At 40.7% G+C, this 12361-nt stretch overlaps 1 protein-coding gene across 1 annotated transcript in view; it reads left to right on the top strand.

The window, feature by feature from the left end:
* The window catches only part of LOC124774990 (tRNA-dihydrouridine(20) synthase [NAD(P)+]-like), a 93320-nt gene extending 88818 nt beyond the window's left edge, over positions 1 to 4502 (top strand). The window contains exon 6 of the mRNA XM_047249738.1: positions 4075 to 4502. Coding sequence (XP_047105694.1) covers positions 4075 to 4186 — 112 coding nt within the window. The 3' untranslated portion in view covers positions 4187 to 4502. The remainder of the gene's footprint in view (positions 1 to 4074) is intronic.
* The last annotated feature ends 7859 nt before the right edge of the window (positions 4503 to 12361 follow it).

Below are 12361 nucleotides of genomic sequence, written 5' to 3'. Positions count from 1 at the left end.
TTGTCCTATAAACGTCTGTTCTCCTATGGGATGTTATACTTGGTGTGGGAGTTGGTTGTAACTGTGTTAGTTGGGTGCTGGGTGGTTGGTGACGGTGGCAGAGTCCATTCTTCCTTGCGTGTTTGGCTGGTTGTGGAGACTGAGTGCTAAAGATCAATATATGTCTTCTGCAGCATTCTCTGTTACCTTCAGCCATATCAGGTCAAAATTCATACCTGCTGCCTCTTGCTTACTCAATCCCGACAGGTCTGGTTGCTATGAAATGCTGTATCACTTCTCTCACTAATTAGTGTGTAAAACATGTGAGATCATGGTGGTCTTCACAACTTCCTTGGGGATCACATTCAGAAGTGAGTTATACTCTTTTGTCCAATTTTTTTTTCTGTTGCATTTTCTCAATGCACTGGCATCACTTCATGAAATCTGCAGTTTTTGTGACGTCCTTTACCAGAAGAGCTTCTTACATATCTTTTCCAACTTCTTTCATCAAGTGCGAAATTTTGTCAGTTTCTGTCATGTTTGGATTCACCATGTGTTCTGTATGTAGGACTGTGCCATTTCCCCATGATGTTGGGCCCTGTTCTTCAGTTGTTCTTCCGCTAAGTGGAATTGCTGTTTATTGTCACCAAATGTTCCCTTCAGCTTGGCCTGGAATTTATTCCAGCTATAGAGCTTCTTGTCATCATTCCCAAACCAATGCTGGACTGTGCCGTCTAAGTAAAGGTGCACATTTGCCAATTGCATTATATCATCACACCTGTTGTATTTGGCAACTTTGTCCAAACCTTTCAGTCATTTGTTTGGATCCTGATGAGCATCTCTAGAGAACACTGATGGATGGCTGACATGCAGATGAGTTATCGATGACTTGGAATCTATTGGTCTCCTGAATATACAGACTGTGGGAATGATGTAGTGCTTGTATTTCAGTTCCTGTCTGTGTAGGTGATGGCTTTTACATTGCCTAATTGGAGCTGCAGCGATGTAGATTTTTGGAAATAACTGATGTCTCCACCAGACAATGGCACATCATAATCACCTTCATGTCCAAATCCAAAAGTGGGTTTGTCTGTGAAATACAACACTTACCCCTGAAAGCATGTTTATTGCCAACACCAGCATACAGACAATACAGAACTGAATTCCTGGCTGGAGATTACAGCTATTTATACAGACATTGAAGATTCCAGAATGCTGACATTTATACCGACATAAATGTTGCAGAACATACATGTGTTACAGTCATAAGATATTGAAAGAGCCGTCCAGAAATGATAAATACTAAATAACAGAAAATGTGGGTAGTCGGGTTTGAACTGGCCGCCAACAGCACTAACTACCACACCACACTTCACGCACCATAATTTGCAGCAATATAGTTAATGTGTTGTCTGACTGTGGCAAAGTTTTATCTACGCAAAATGTCTGTGCAAAGGTAAATACGAAGCTCATTTTTAAAAGACACCAGAATCTTCAATGACTGCACTCAGCATTGTTTTATACAAATGTCTTTGCAGAAAGCATCAGGTTATTGGTTATTTTTTCTGTAGTAGGTCTTCTGATGAATTTATTGCACACAATTCTCTCTCTCTCTCTCTCTCTCTCTCTCTCTCTCTCACGCGCGTATGTACGTGTGAGTGCGCACCCCCCCCCCCCCCCCCCCCCACACACACACACACATATTTACATTATGTGTGTTTCCAGGGCACAGTCAATCAGTCCCATTGTCTGTTAAGTATGTCCTTTGGCATTAATTACAAATCAGACCTTTGATAGACTGCATGGTGTCTCACTGGTGTGTATCTTGCATGCTTATATTCTGAAATTGTGGAGGTACTTATGCATAAACTGGTATGGAATAGTTTTCTAGTGTGAAAACTTTGCAAGCAATGTGTAAAACGAATTGTTCTGCTTGAAAACAACTCTTTTTAGTCTTGAAGTTGTATCAGCAGTTTCTTTTATATTTTCAGGGTCTTACAACACAGTAAAATTAATTAATATGTACATGCTACCCACACTACCTTGAAGGTGCTGTTGTTTGAGTTACTTGCCAACTTTTGTATTTAATATCTTCAATGTATTTTAATAAGAGTACATCACCCAGGAGAAACTATGTATTCTTTTGTGGTGAAGTAGCAATATGTGGTTAAATAACAAACTTTTTTTATTTCCAATTCGTCTGGTATAAAATTGATTAATTCCACAGTACAATAAATGTTTAATGTGGCCAACACCCCGTATCTTCAGTAAGCTTCAAATTCTGTCTTACAATTGACACATTTAAGAAATACAGGTTGTGAGTAAAAGATTCATCTGCTTTCACAAAACTATGTCTTATAGATGAATGAATAAAGATAGTAACTTGAGATCCATTTTAACTTGTGCATAGAAATATGAAGTTTTTATTTTCAAAGGAACCATCTGATTTTATGAGGGCTTATCTTTTACAAGCGTGATTATGCAGCCCTGGGGTACTTTTTAGAATTTCGTTTAGGATCAAAGTCTTAATTTGAATTTCACAATTGTTCAACCTGCTGTTGTAGCAATTGAATCCTGTGTGGTTTGCAACACAAACATCACTGAAAGTCCTCATGCCATTAGTGAATTATTAAAAGTGTAGTAGGCTCAGTGCCACTTTGCACAAATGCAAAATGCTTTCTGTTGCTGTGATGCACATTGAGTAATGAATGAGCAAGCAATCTAACTGCATTAGGAGACCCTTTCTAGTGTGTGGCAGAGAGTACTTCATGCACTACTATCATTCGCTCCTCTTTCTTGTTTGATTCTTGGATAGTATTAGAGAAGACCTATGTTGTTAAGCTTCATTATGTACTTAAATTTCTCTCATTTTACTGTCTGGTCACTTTGCATGAAATATGGGGAAGGAAGTAATATGTTTGTTGACTTACTGGAATGTGCATTATTCAGAATGTTGACAATGAAACTTTCTATGACACTCAGTACCACAGAACTTGAGAATTTCTGTGACAAGCTCATGCTTATTGAACAAACTCTTAATGATATCTGCTGCTCTTTGCTGAATGTTCCATATCGATTCTATTGATCCTACCAGGTAGTGGTGTCAAAACTGACAAGTAAAAGAAAAAAATGGTAAAATGAAATTCTTGGGAGCTGCTTCCTTTCTACATTGGTTACATTACCTTAAGATTCTTCCAGAGTGTCTCAGTCTGGCATCCTGATTTTGCTCATGTCTCAAGGTTTTGCATCACCAGTATTTTGTCATGCCATTCCCTCAATTGTAATCACAATTTTTTGTTACAAACATATTTTGAATGGAATTCTTATGTATTATAGGTTTTATATAAAGATTGTAAATATAAGATGTAATAAAATCTTGAACTGGATGTGACGCACATTTGATCTAAATGTGTTTCTGCTGTGCTGTATTCACATTTTAAGGGTGGTATCCACACACTGACAGAAGTGTATCATGGTACCACACATAGAGTAGATGATATGATGTCATAAACACAGAGATGCGTGAAAAACTGTCATGCATGGCATTTAAGTTTATTACATATTTACTGTATTCGCAACATATTTTGCTGGCAGTAACCACATGGGCCACTGATTGTACCTACACAAATATATCATTGTATGACACATAGTTCAAGAGATACATGAAAAAATGCTGCATCGTTCATGAAGTTTTAATATATTTATTCTTTACTACTAAGACATTCCTACACTCGAGTTAACTTAGGATATACCTGACACCTGGCAGCACTTTTGGCTACTTGCAACTACAAAGGGGCGTTGCTATAGAGACGTTTACAAGACCACATGGTAGACATGCGATGCAGCTGTGCCCAATGTAATTCTTATACATTTATACATTTGTATGTTATGCGTATTTTTTTGTATAGCTGTTTCATAATTTCAAAGGTGTTTTCGTGAATACCTGGAAGTGAAATTTTTTTTGATACTTCTCTACAAACACAGTTTATTTTTTGTTTTTGTTACTAATAGAAAATCTGCAAAATGAATATTCAGCCAATGCCAGGTTTGTCAGCTAGTAATTTATGTGCTTTCAAAAAAGTGTTTGTCTTACAGGGAAAAGAACAAAAGAAGAGCTGAACAGTCAGCAGCTCTTACTTGTTTGTGTGAGCTTGAAATTGTGGATGTTGCTGAATTGGTGAAGAATGGAAGTGTTCGGAAGAGCTGACACGTCCTCCAAAATAGGAAGACCTTTATTACCTCTCTATCTTCTGTATTATGAATGTAAATATATTAAATTATTGATTTAAATAGCCTGTCTCCAGACCCAGCTTTTCCTCAGAATGTATATGTACATCCATACATTATATTAAAGGTGTATTAAAGCATTTGACTATTCTCGAGCATTTTAAAACATTTGACTATTCTGGAGCAGAGTTAATGATAATTGTTTTTTAGCACCTTTTGCTAAATCTTTTTGTCATATTTCCTACTGATGTCTTTTCTATGTTATAATAAAGAATTTTTTCTGAGAAGCTATTAAATTGTGCTTTTATTTATGCCTTTGTAGTCTATTTAAAATCTTGACTGGTAGCAGATGTAACAGCATTGTGCAGCGTGTTTCCAGACTTATTTTTCTATTATTTTTACAGTTTTGACATTTACGTTTTCCACTGATAGTGTGTCATGTCTCTTTGTCATAGTTCGTTATTTAACTACAAAAAGAAAGGTCTGTATGGACACACTTTCTGTAGTCTGCATTGTTCCTGCATTTTTACCACTAACTTTCAAATCAATTTTGGTTCAAGTAAATTTATTTCTCTCACAATTTGTGATGTACAAATCTCCCTGCAGAGAGACTATCATGTATGGCAGAATGTTTGCTGTGCAATTTTATTCATACATTGAGAAGTGTATTTATAAATTTTACGGTGGAAAAATTGAATGTGAAGTGTTGTTCTTCTGTTCTACTGCCATGCTGCCAATGAAAGAAACTGAGATTTGCTGAATATTTCATAATCAGCATTTATAATCTCTGTATCGAGCAGTTACAGAATGTAAAAGCTATTTTGGGCATGAAAGTTGCCAATAGTTGTTAGTAGGAGATTAGGAGGCAGTCAATGTATTATTAATGAACCATTTGTGTTGACATTAGCTGGTTTAGTCATTTGAAGCCAAATTCTGTAAACATTTGTATAAAAAGTTTATGTGCCTAAACCACTTTAAGTTGTGCTAAGTAATTTCTAATACAGATTTGAAGGAAATACACAGAAAAAGTGTTTTTGTAGAGGAAAGTATTACTGGTTTGTTTTGCTGCAAAGTTGCTAACAGTAAATCAGAAGCATTTGATCAAGGACATGGTATGTGTATTTAATGATTTCGGTTGTACTTTATAACATTGAGCTTAAACTACTTCTTTTTTTATTATATTATGTGAACACCCATTTGACCAGAAATCTTATGTAAGAATGATATCCAGGAACACAGACACATAGATATAATGTGCATGAATCCATACCTGTCAGGGCTTCACAGTTGTCAGCCATAAATTTACAAACAGCCACAGACAATATGTTGTGTAAGCCGCTGTTGTGATTTGACAGCATATTCGATAAAGCCTTTTGTTAATTTACATGTATTAAAAATGAAAAGTGAACTTTGGTAAGAATTTGACTTATCTTTTCCAGGTGCTAACATGCAACACAGAGAAAGTGGTTGAAAAAAAATGTGCAGCAGATTTTTTTGCAGCAATGTATTATGCTTGAAAACATTGAGCATATAACAATAGTGCTTGACTTGCTGCAAGAGTACCCTATTAGTTTGAGCACCATACTGGATTAATTATCATTGCTTGCATGCAAGGACATGCTGATAGGTGTCATACATGCAGTTTACTGAATGACATCATGGTTGTATTATGGGCTTGAGAGGGTCTAGGTGATCCATCTGAAAAATTGTCCTGCATATTCAGTGCGAGTTGGCAGGTGGTGGTGACCCATGAGAGGCATATGTCAGTCATTCTGTCCCAGATTGCAATGGCATACAGATTCATTATTAGATGGCCACTTCAGATGAGCAGCCACTTTTGACTACACAATGACTGCAGCACAGAGTAGAGTGAATGAATCCAGAGTGGCTAAGGCCATCAGGAACCATTTCTGGAAGCCAGACGACAATTGTTTGTAAGTATGGCATAGGCCAAGAGAATGCCAACTACCAGAGTACAGTGACTTACAGGACCTGTAGCGTGCATCTTGTTGTGAGGTACTATAGGCTACAGTGACAGAACAAATTGCAAATTGTTGCTCAAGACACCTGTGTATGACTGTAAAATGGAAACTTCAGGTTGGAATATCAACAAAATAAGGAAAACATAGATTTACTACTCCCCATAAAGATGCCACATTGGGTTGCAGATAGGCACAAAGAAAAGACAGTTACACATTTGCATGTTTAACTTTTGGCCGACAGCTGAATGTGTAACTATCTTTTCATTGTGCCTCTCTACAACTCAATGTGTCAGCTTCTCAGTAAATAACAATGTATCTTATCCTTATACAGGGTGTTTGGAAATTCCCTTTACAAACGTATAGGATTTTTAGAGGGGAATGAATACGTAATACATGCGGTGTGAATAATAATTTATGGCTGACATTTTTTATTGAGTTGTTCACCTGTAAAGAATAAAGAAAAGGAAAGAGAAGAAAAATGTAAATGTTTTAATGTTCAAGAGAAAATTATATTTTCATTTGTTCAAATGAAAAAATATATTTATGTTTACCTGTAATTGGAATAAAACTTCCTGGCAGATTAAAACTGTGTGCCGGGCCGAGACTCAAACTCGGGACCTTCGCCTTTCGCGTGAAAGTGCTCTACCATGTCATTCTGCAATTGGAATAGTTTGCATATTGGAGTGATATCCATCCTTCCCCTCCCAAAACATTATGGGGTACTGCTGCACATCGTATGATCGATGTGTTTCAGCAACACACTGAATTGTATTAGTCCATCGCTGAAACAGTACATCACGTGTATCACGTTCTTCGCCAATTGTGACAATCACAACTTCATTTACGGCAAGTGCATTGTAGGGTCCAGTATGAGATCGGAGTGGTGTTTTGTCAGTTCGTATTTGAATTGTGTAATGATCCGCCAGGAAACTGTCAATTGAAGTTTTGAATAATTTTGGCGTGTGTGTCCTCGGAGTCTTTCGCGACGGCATACATGAATAAAACGTTCTCAGTTTTCCAGCCACGTCAGTTCGAATAAAATGCTCGAACTTTCGGTGGCCATCCCCACCATCGTCGTCAGGCGTTCACTGATTGGCTGCTGATGATGTCATCATGCCTGTATAAGCGAGAAACCGTAGCAGCCCCGGCCATCAGTGAACTCCTGACGACGATGGTGGAGATGGCCATCGAAAGCTCGAGCATTTTATTCGAACTGACGTGGCTGGAAAACCGAGAACCTTTTATTCAATTTTATCAGTGAATTGTTTTGGTGGAAAAAATGTTTTGCAAATAGCATCTAATGTGGCGTTTGGTAGCTGGAACTGCATCGCAGCATTGATCAGCTTGGGCATCATCATCACCCATAAAGTATATTTGTACAAATTTGTGTTCATCGTCAGAAACGGGTAGAAATGAACCAGCACAGTGATGTATTTGTCCTTGATTTTTGAAAGTAGGCATGTACTGATCCCGGAAAACTTTGTCGGCTCAAAAGACGTCATTTAAAACGCTGCAAAAAGTGTTTGGAATCAGGTGAGTCGCCCGAAAACAATGACAACACTGGGTCAACTGGTGGATGCAATGTCAGCAAATTAACTTTGCCATTCGCGCAGCATATTCCTGGTGATTCATTGTTGAACTTATGAGAACTGCAATGCCCACACATTTGTCCATTTTGCCAATATTTACATTGGAATGCAAACTGTAATTGCAGTTAACATCGAACTGAAATGCAGCAAGATTCAAATCAACACGTACTTTTCGTCGAGATCGGAGAGCTCATGAATGTCCTCTTTCAATTCTCGCTGCATGTTGGTCTTCTGAGTCTTATGCACGCTGTCGGGTAGCACATAAACGCTCTCCTTCGATTGTTGCAGTATGCCGATCTTCTGATGGTGATGCCCGCGAATAAACTATTTGTAAACGAGCAGCTTCATTCTTTGCTGTATGTTGGTCTTGTGATCGTGATGCGAGCGACTGGGTAGCACGTAAACATTCTGTTTCGGTTCTTGCTGCATGTTTATCTTGAGACTGTGATGCATGTGAATGTGCAATTCGTAAACGTTCTGCTTCACTGCCCGCCTATCGGTCCTCATTTGTTTGAGAAGCTCGAATTCGCTTATGTCTACTTAATGCGCTCGTGAATCTACGCAGTAAGGAATGTTTGGGAGGTACATTATTCGACGAAGTAATTAATATGGTATATGCTTGTATAACTAAAATATCGTTCGTTGATTCAGTAAAAAAATAGAAAAATTACTGATGTTATTTTTCAGGCCTTCCCGAAGGATCTGTTGCAAATACGCTTCTCGGGTTTGCTGTCGGATCGTATTGTGTAAATTGCACAATATTTCATCGAAACAGCTGCTCCACATCTTCAGATGGTGATAATTGCTGCTGTCACTGCTGCAAAGCAGCGAGGCCGGGAACAGGCAATACGAATGCGCGGAAGATGCTCACAGTTGAAAGAAAGCAATGCTCCTAGTGCCCCCAGCTAGAAGCCGCAGTAAGGCCTTCGTGCATGCGCTGTGAATAATGACTGTGCTGCCAGACGCTTGTGTGGCTAAAAAGCTGAATTATATTTCAGCAGTGCGTTGCGTCCAGTCATGAACCGAAAGTTCTTGTTTTTCCTGTTTTGATTTAATGGCAGCCAGTGCTGGATTCCAGGCTGCTCTTAATTGAAAACCTGCATCCCTGTTAATAAATTATCTGCCGTACGGATATCTATGGCCTCCTTAAAAACACATTCCCAGAAAGACGACGCTGGGGATAAACTTACAGTATTTTTGTAAAACATACGATGCCCCCTGTTCAGGCAATGCTCCGCTGCCGCAGACTTCCCGCGTTGCCCCAGGCGTGTATGACGATGCTGTTCAATGCAACGTTCTTGCTCAGTGCAGCATGTATGACCAGTATAAGACTTTCCACATTGGCATGGGATCTTATACACGCGACGTTTCCTAAGGCGAAGTTCGTCTTTGACCGAGCTTAATAAATTCCTCAATTATGCTGTTGGCCGGAAAACATAGTTGATGTCATACTTTTTGAGGAATCTTTATATTCTTGAAAACATACTGTCAAACGCCGTTGCAACTGGTGGCTCCGCATCTCCATTTCCACCCCTGCTTTGAATTTGCTTAGTACAGAATGCATGGCGTATCTGTGTACCGGAATAACCACGCTGTTGGAATGTCGTTCTTAGGTGTTATAGCTCAACAGGTAGACTCTCGGCATCTGAAACCACATGTGTTCAAACGTGTGTGAAACCTTATGGGACTTCACTGCTAAGGTCATCAGTCCCTAAGCTTACACACTACTTAACCTAAATTGTCCTAAGGAGAAACACACACACCCACGCCCGAGGGAGGATTCAAACCTCCGCCGGGACCAGCCGCACAGTCCATGACTGCAGCGCCTGAGACCGCTCGGCTAATCCCGCGTGGCCCACATGTGTTCTATGTACCAAGAGCGTAAGACACTACCGCGTATTGCACGATGATGACAACCTGTGGCCTGCAAATGTAGCTCGGTGTGAGATGATTTGCGGATGGACACCACGTCCCAGTGTACCACCAGCTTTTCTTTTTGCCGTAACATCCAGGAATGGTAAAATGAGGTCCTTTTCCACTTCCATTGTGAATTGTATATTGGGTTGGAGCGAGTTCAGATGCTGGTGAAGCACAAGTAATGTCTCTATTCCGTGGGGCCACAGCACAAATGTATTGTCTACATACTGGCAGAAGCAGGAAGGTTTGAGACGTGCCGACTGCAGTGGTTTTTCCTCACAGTCTTCCATAGAATAGTTGGCCACCATGGGAGACAGAGAACTTCCCAAGGTGGCGCTGTCCACTTGTTCATAATACTGGTCACTGAATAAGAGGTAAGAACATATTTAAATAAAGCCACAATGTCTTTCTCAAACTAGCTGCTGATAAGCTCCAACGATACTTGCAGAGGTACTTTCATAAATAAAGATACAACGTCAAAGCTAACCAAAAGATCTGACGGTTGTAGACCTCTCAATTCCGGATATGGAGATCACATTTGCCTATGAGAGGTCCCAACAGTGTAGTAAGATGTTTGGCCAGAAAATAGGTAGGAGCGCCAATGCTGCCCCGCTATTGGGCGAACAGGAGTCCCATGCTTTAGCATCTTGGGTAAGCTGTACACTCTTAGAGGAACTGCAGGCTGTTGGCGTAGGCTCTTAATGACATTAGAAGGAATAGAACTCTTCTTGAGAAGCTCTCATGTTTTTTCGTGGATCTTGCCAGTCGGATCCACTCTTAGCTTGCGATAAGCAGGATCGTCTCAAGCAGCGCCTCCATCTTGCTGTTGTATTCAGCTCGTGAGAGAAGGACGGTGGTGTTCCCCTTGTTGTGTCCACAGGAAAAAGTAAAGTCTCTTATTAACATTATAAACAAAGTAAAGTCAGATTCTTAGTCGCGGCCAGAGAAGCCACCGGAAAGCCCTGCGAAGCGAGGCCATTGGTCAGACAACAGTCCATCAGCCAGGAGTAAATAAGGTAAGCTACAACCACACAGAGAGTCCAGAGGTCATTACTGGACAGTGGTCCATTCATAGGCGTGGTATCTAAGTTCATTCACCTTACAATGATAGTTTAATAGTGGTACCAGCAATTCTTGCGAGACAGAGAGGATCGTGGGATGATAAAGTGAGAGACAGAGGGGAGGGAGGGGGGGGAGGAGCTTTGGTGGGGACAGAGATGCGTCATGAGAAGCCAATGAAGGGCTGAGGACACAATTGTGAACATATTAAGAGTAGCAGCTCTTCCCCTCCACACAGACTCTGAAGAACATATGCAAAGCCAGTAAGGTGGCGAGAGCGCTTTGACATTAAGTCATGGCATAGCCGACAGGATCGAAGAGGAAGTGGGTATAGACTATGGGGGCAAGTTAGCTGTCGATATGCTGCAGGTATAATTAGACAGAGGATGCTGCAGGAAGGTAGCATCGTGAAGGGATCTTAGAGGGTTGTTAACGAGCCGTGGGACTCTGTGTGTTCATCGTGTGAGTCTTGTTAGCACGAATAGGTTCACTTATAGAACACGTAAAGGTGACAGTCAGTCGCCGCCTCTTTATTTGAGACTTGGCCACTTCATGGAGACACCTCCATCAGTACCATTAGGTTGAGCTTCTACTACTTCAGAAACAAACTTAGTTGTTAGGTAAACGCTTCTCAAGGGTTTAATTTCATGCCACCTTCCACTCCTTTACCGTCATAGCCAGATCCAGTGTCCTTCTCACAACGGTCAATCGCCTAAATCTCTTATAACGAACCGTGCCATTCAATCCCAGGCAAAACCCACGCTCAGGGCGCGACAAAGGTCCTCGAATAAGAGGGCTCCACATGTCTGCCAAACACTATGCTAGCCAACCACCCGTCCCCCCCCCCCCCCACCCCTCCCCCCCACCCCCCACCAAGGAGGAGAAATTTGCTCAGTATATGTGTAATTCTGATACAGTCAAGTTGGCTGCTGGCAGAAAAATGCACTGTTAAGAAAGCATGCACACCAGAAAAAGCCCATCCTGCCCACGGCAAACAGACCTCAACAAGTCGCCGGAAATATGAGGTGTATTGTAGATAACCGCTAAGCAATCCCCTCCCCTCCCCATTTCTCTGTGGACCAGTCAGAATCAAGCTGTCGCACTCACAATCAGCATGCTCTCAGAACTAGTGCTCATGCGATAGCGGCATCAGTTCTGGTCGGCCAGAGCTCCCAGCCAGAATGAAAATATATAAGACCTACCACAACATGACATAAACAGTTGCAGTATTCGTGAGAGCGGCACATTGCTCGAAGACTTACAAATAACTCCGAAAAAAAAATCCGGCTAAGAGTGCTACCAATCATTCTGTGTGCACCACGTTGGTAAGGTTGGTCTAGAGTTTCCTTCAGACGTGGGCCGGAGTGGCGCAATGCAACGAAATCGCTATATTTCCTCTACACGTGGACCATGCTGGGTATATCAGGAAAAAATTTGCGAGAAATACAATCCTGCAAGCAAGCTGACAGCACAGAGATCTGCCAGTGGATCGATGAGATTATAGAGACATGTAACACTGAAATAAACTCTCGCAATATGAATGTGTGACGTCTCTATAATACATCTAAATTGATACTGAAATAATTCGAAGTACATACAAAAGTCCTC

The sequence above is a fragment of the Schistocerca piceifrons genome, chromosome 2 (genome assembly GCF_021461385.2).
Source record: "Schistocerca piceifrons isolate TAMUIC-IGC-003096 chromosome 2, iqSchPice1.1, whole genome shotgun sequence".
In the NCBI taxonomy this organism is placed as follows: Eukaryota; Metazoa; Arthropoda; class Insecta; order Orthoptera; family Acrididae; genus Schistocerca; species Schistocerca piceifrons.
The sequence above is the reverse complement of the archived record's forward strand: the minus strand, read 5'-3'. Positions and strand labels throughout refer to the sequence as shown.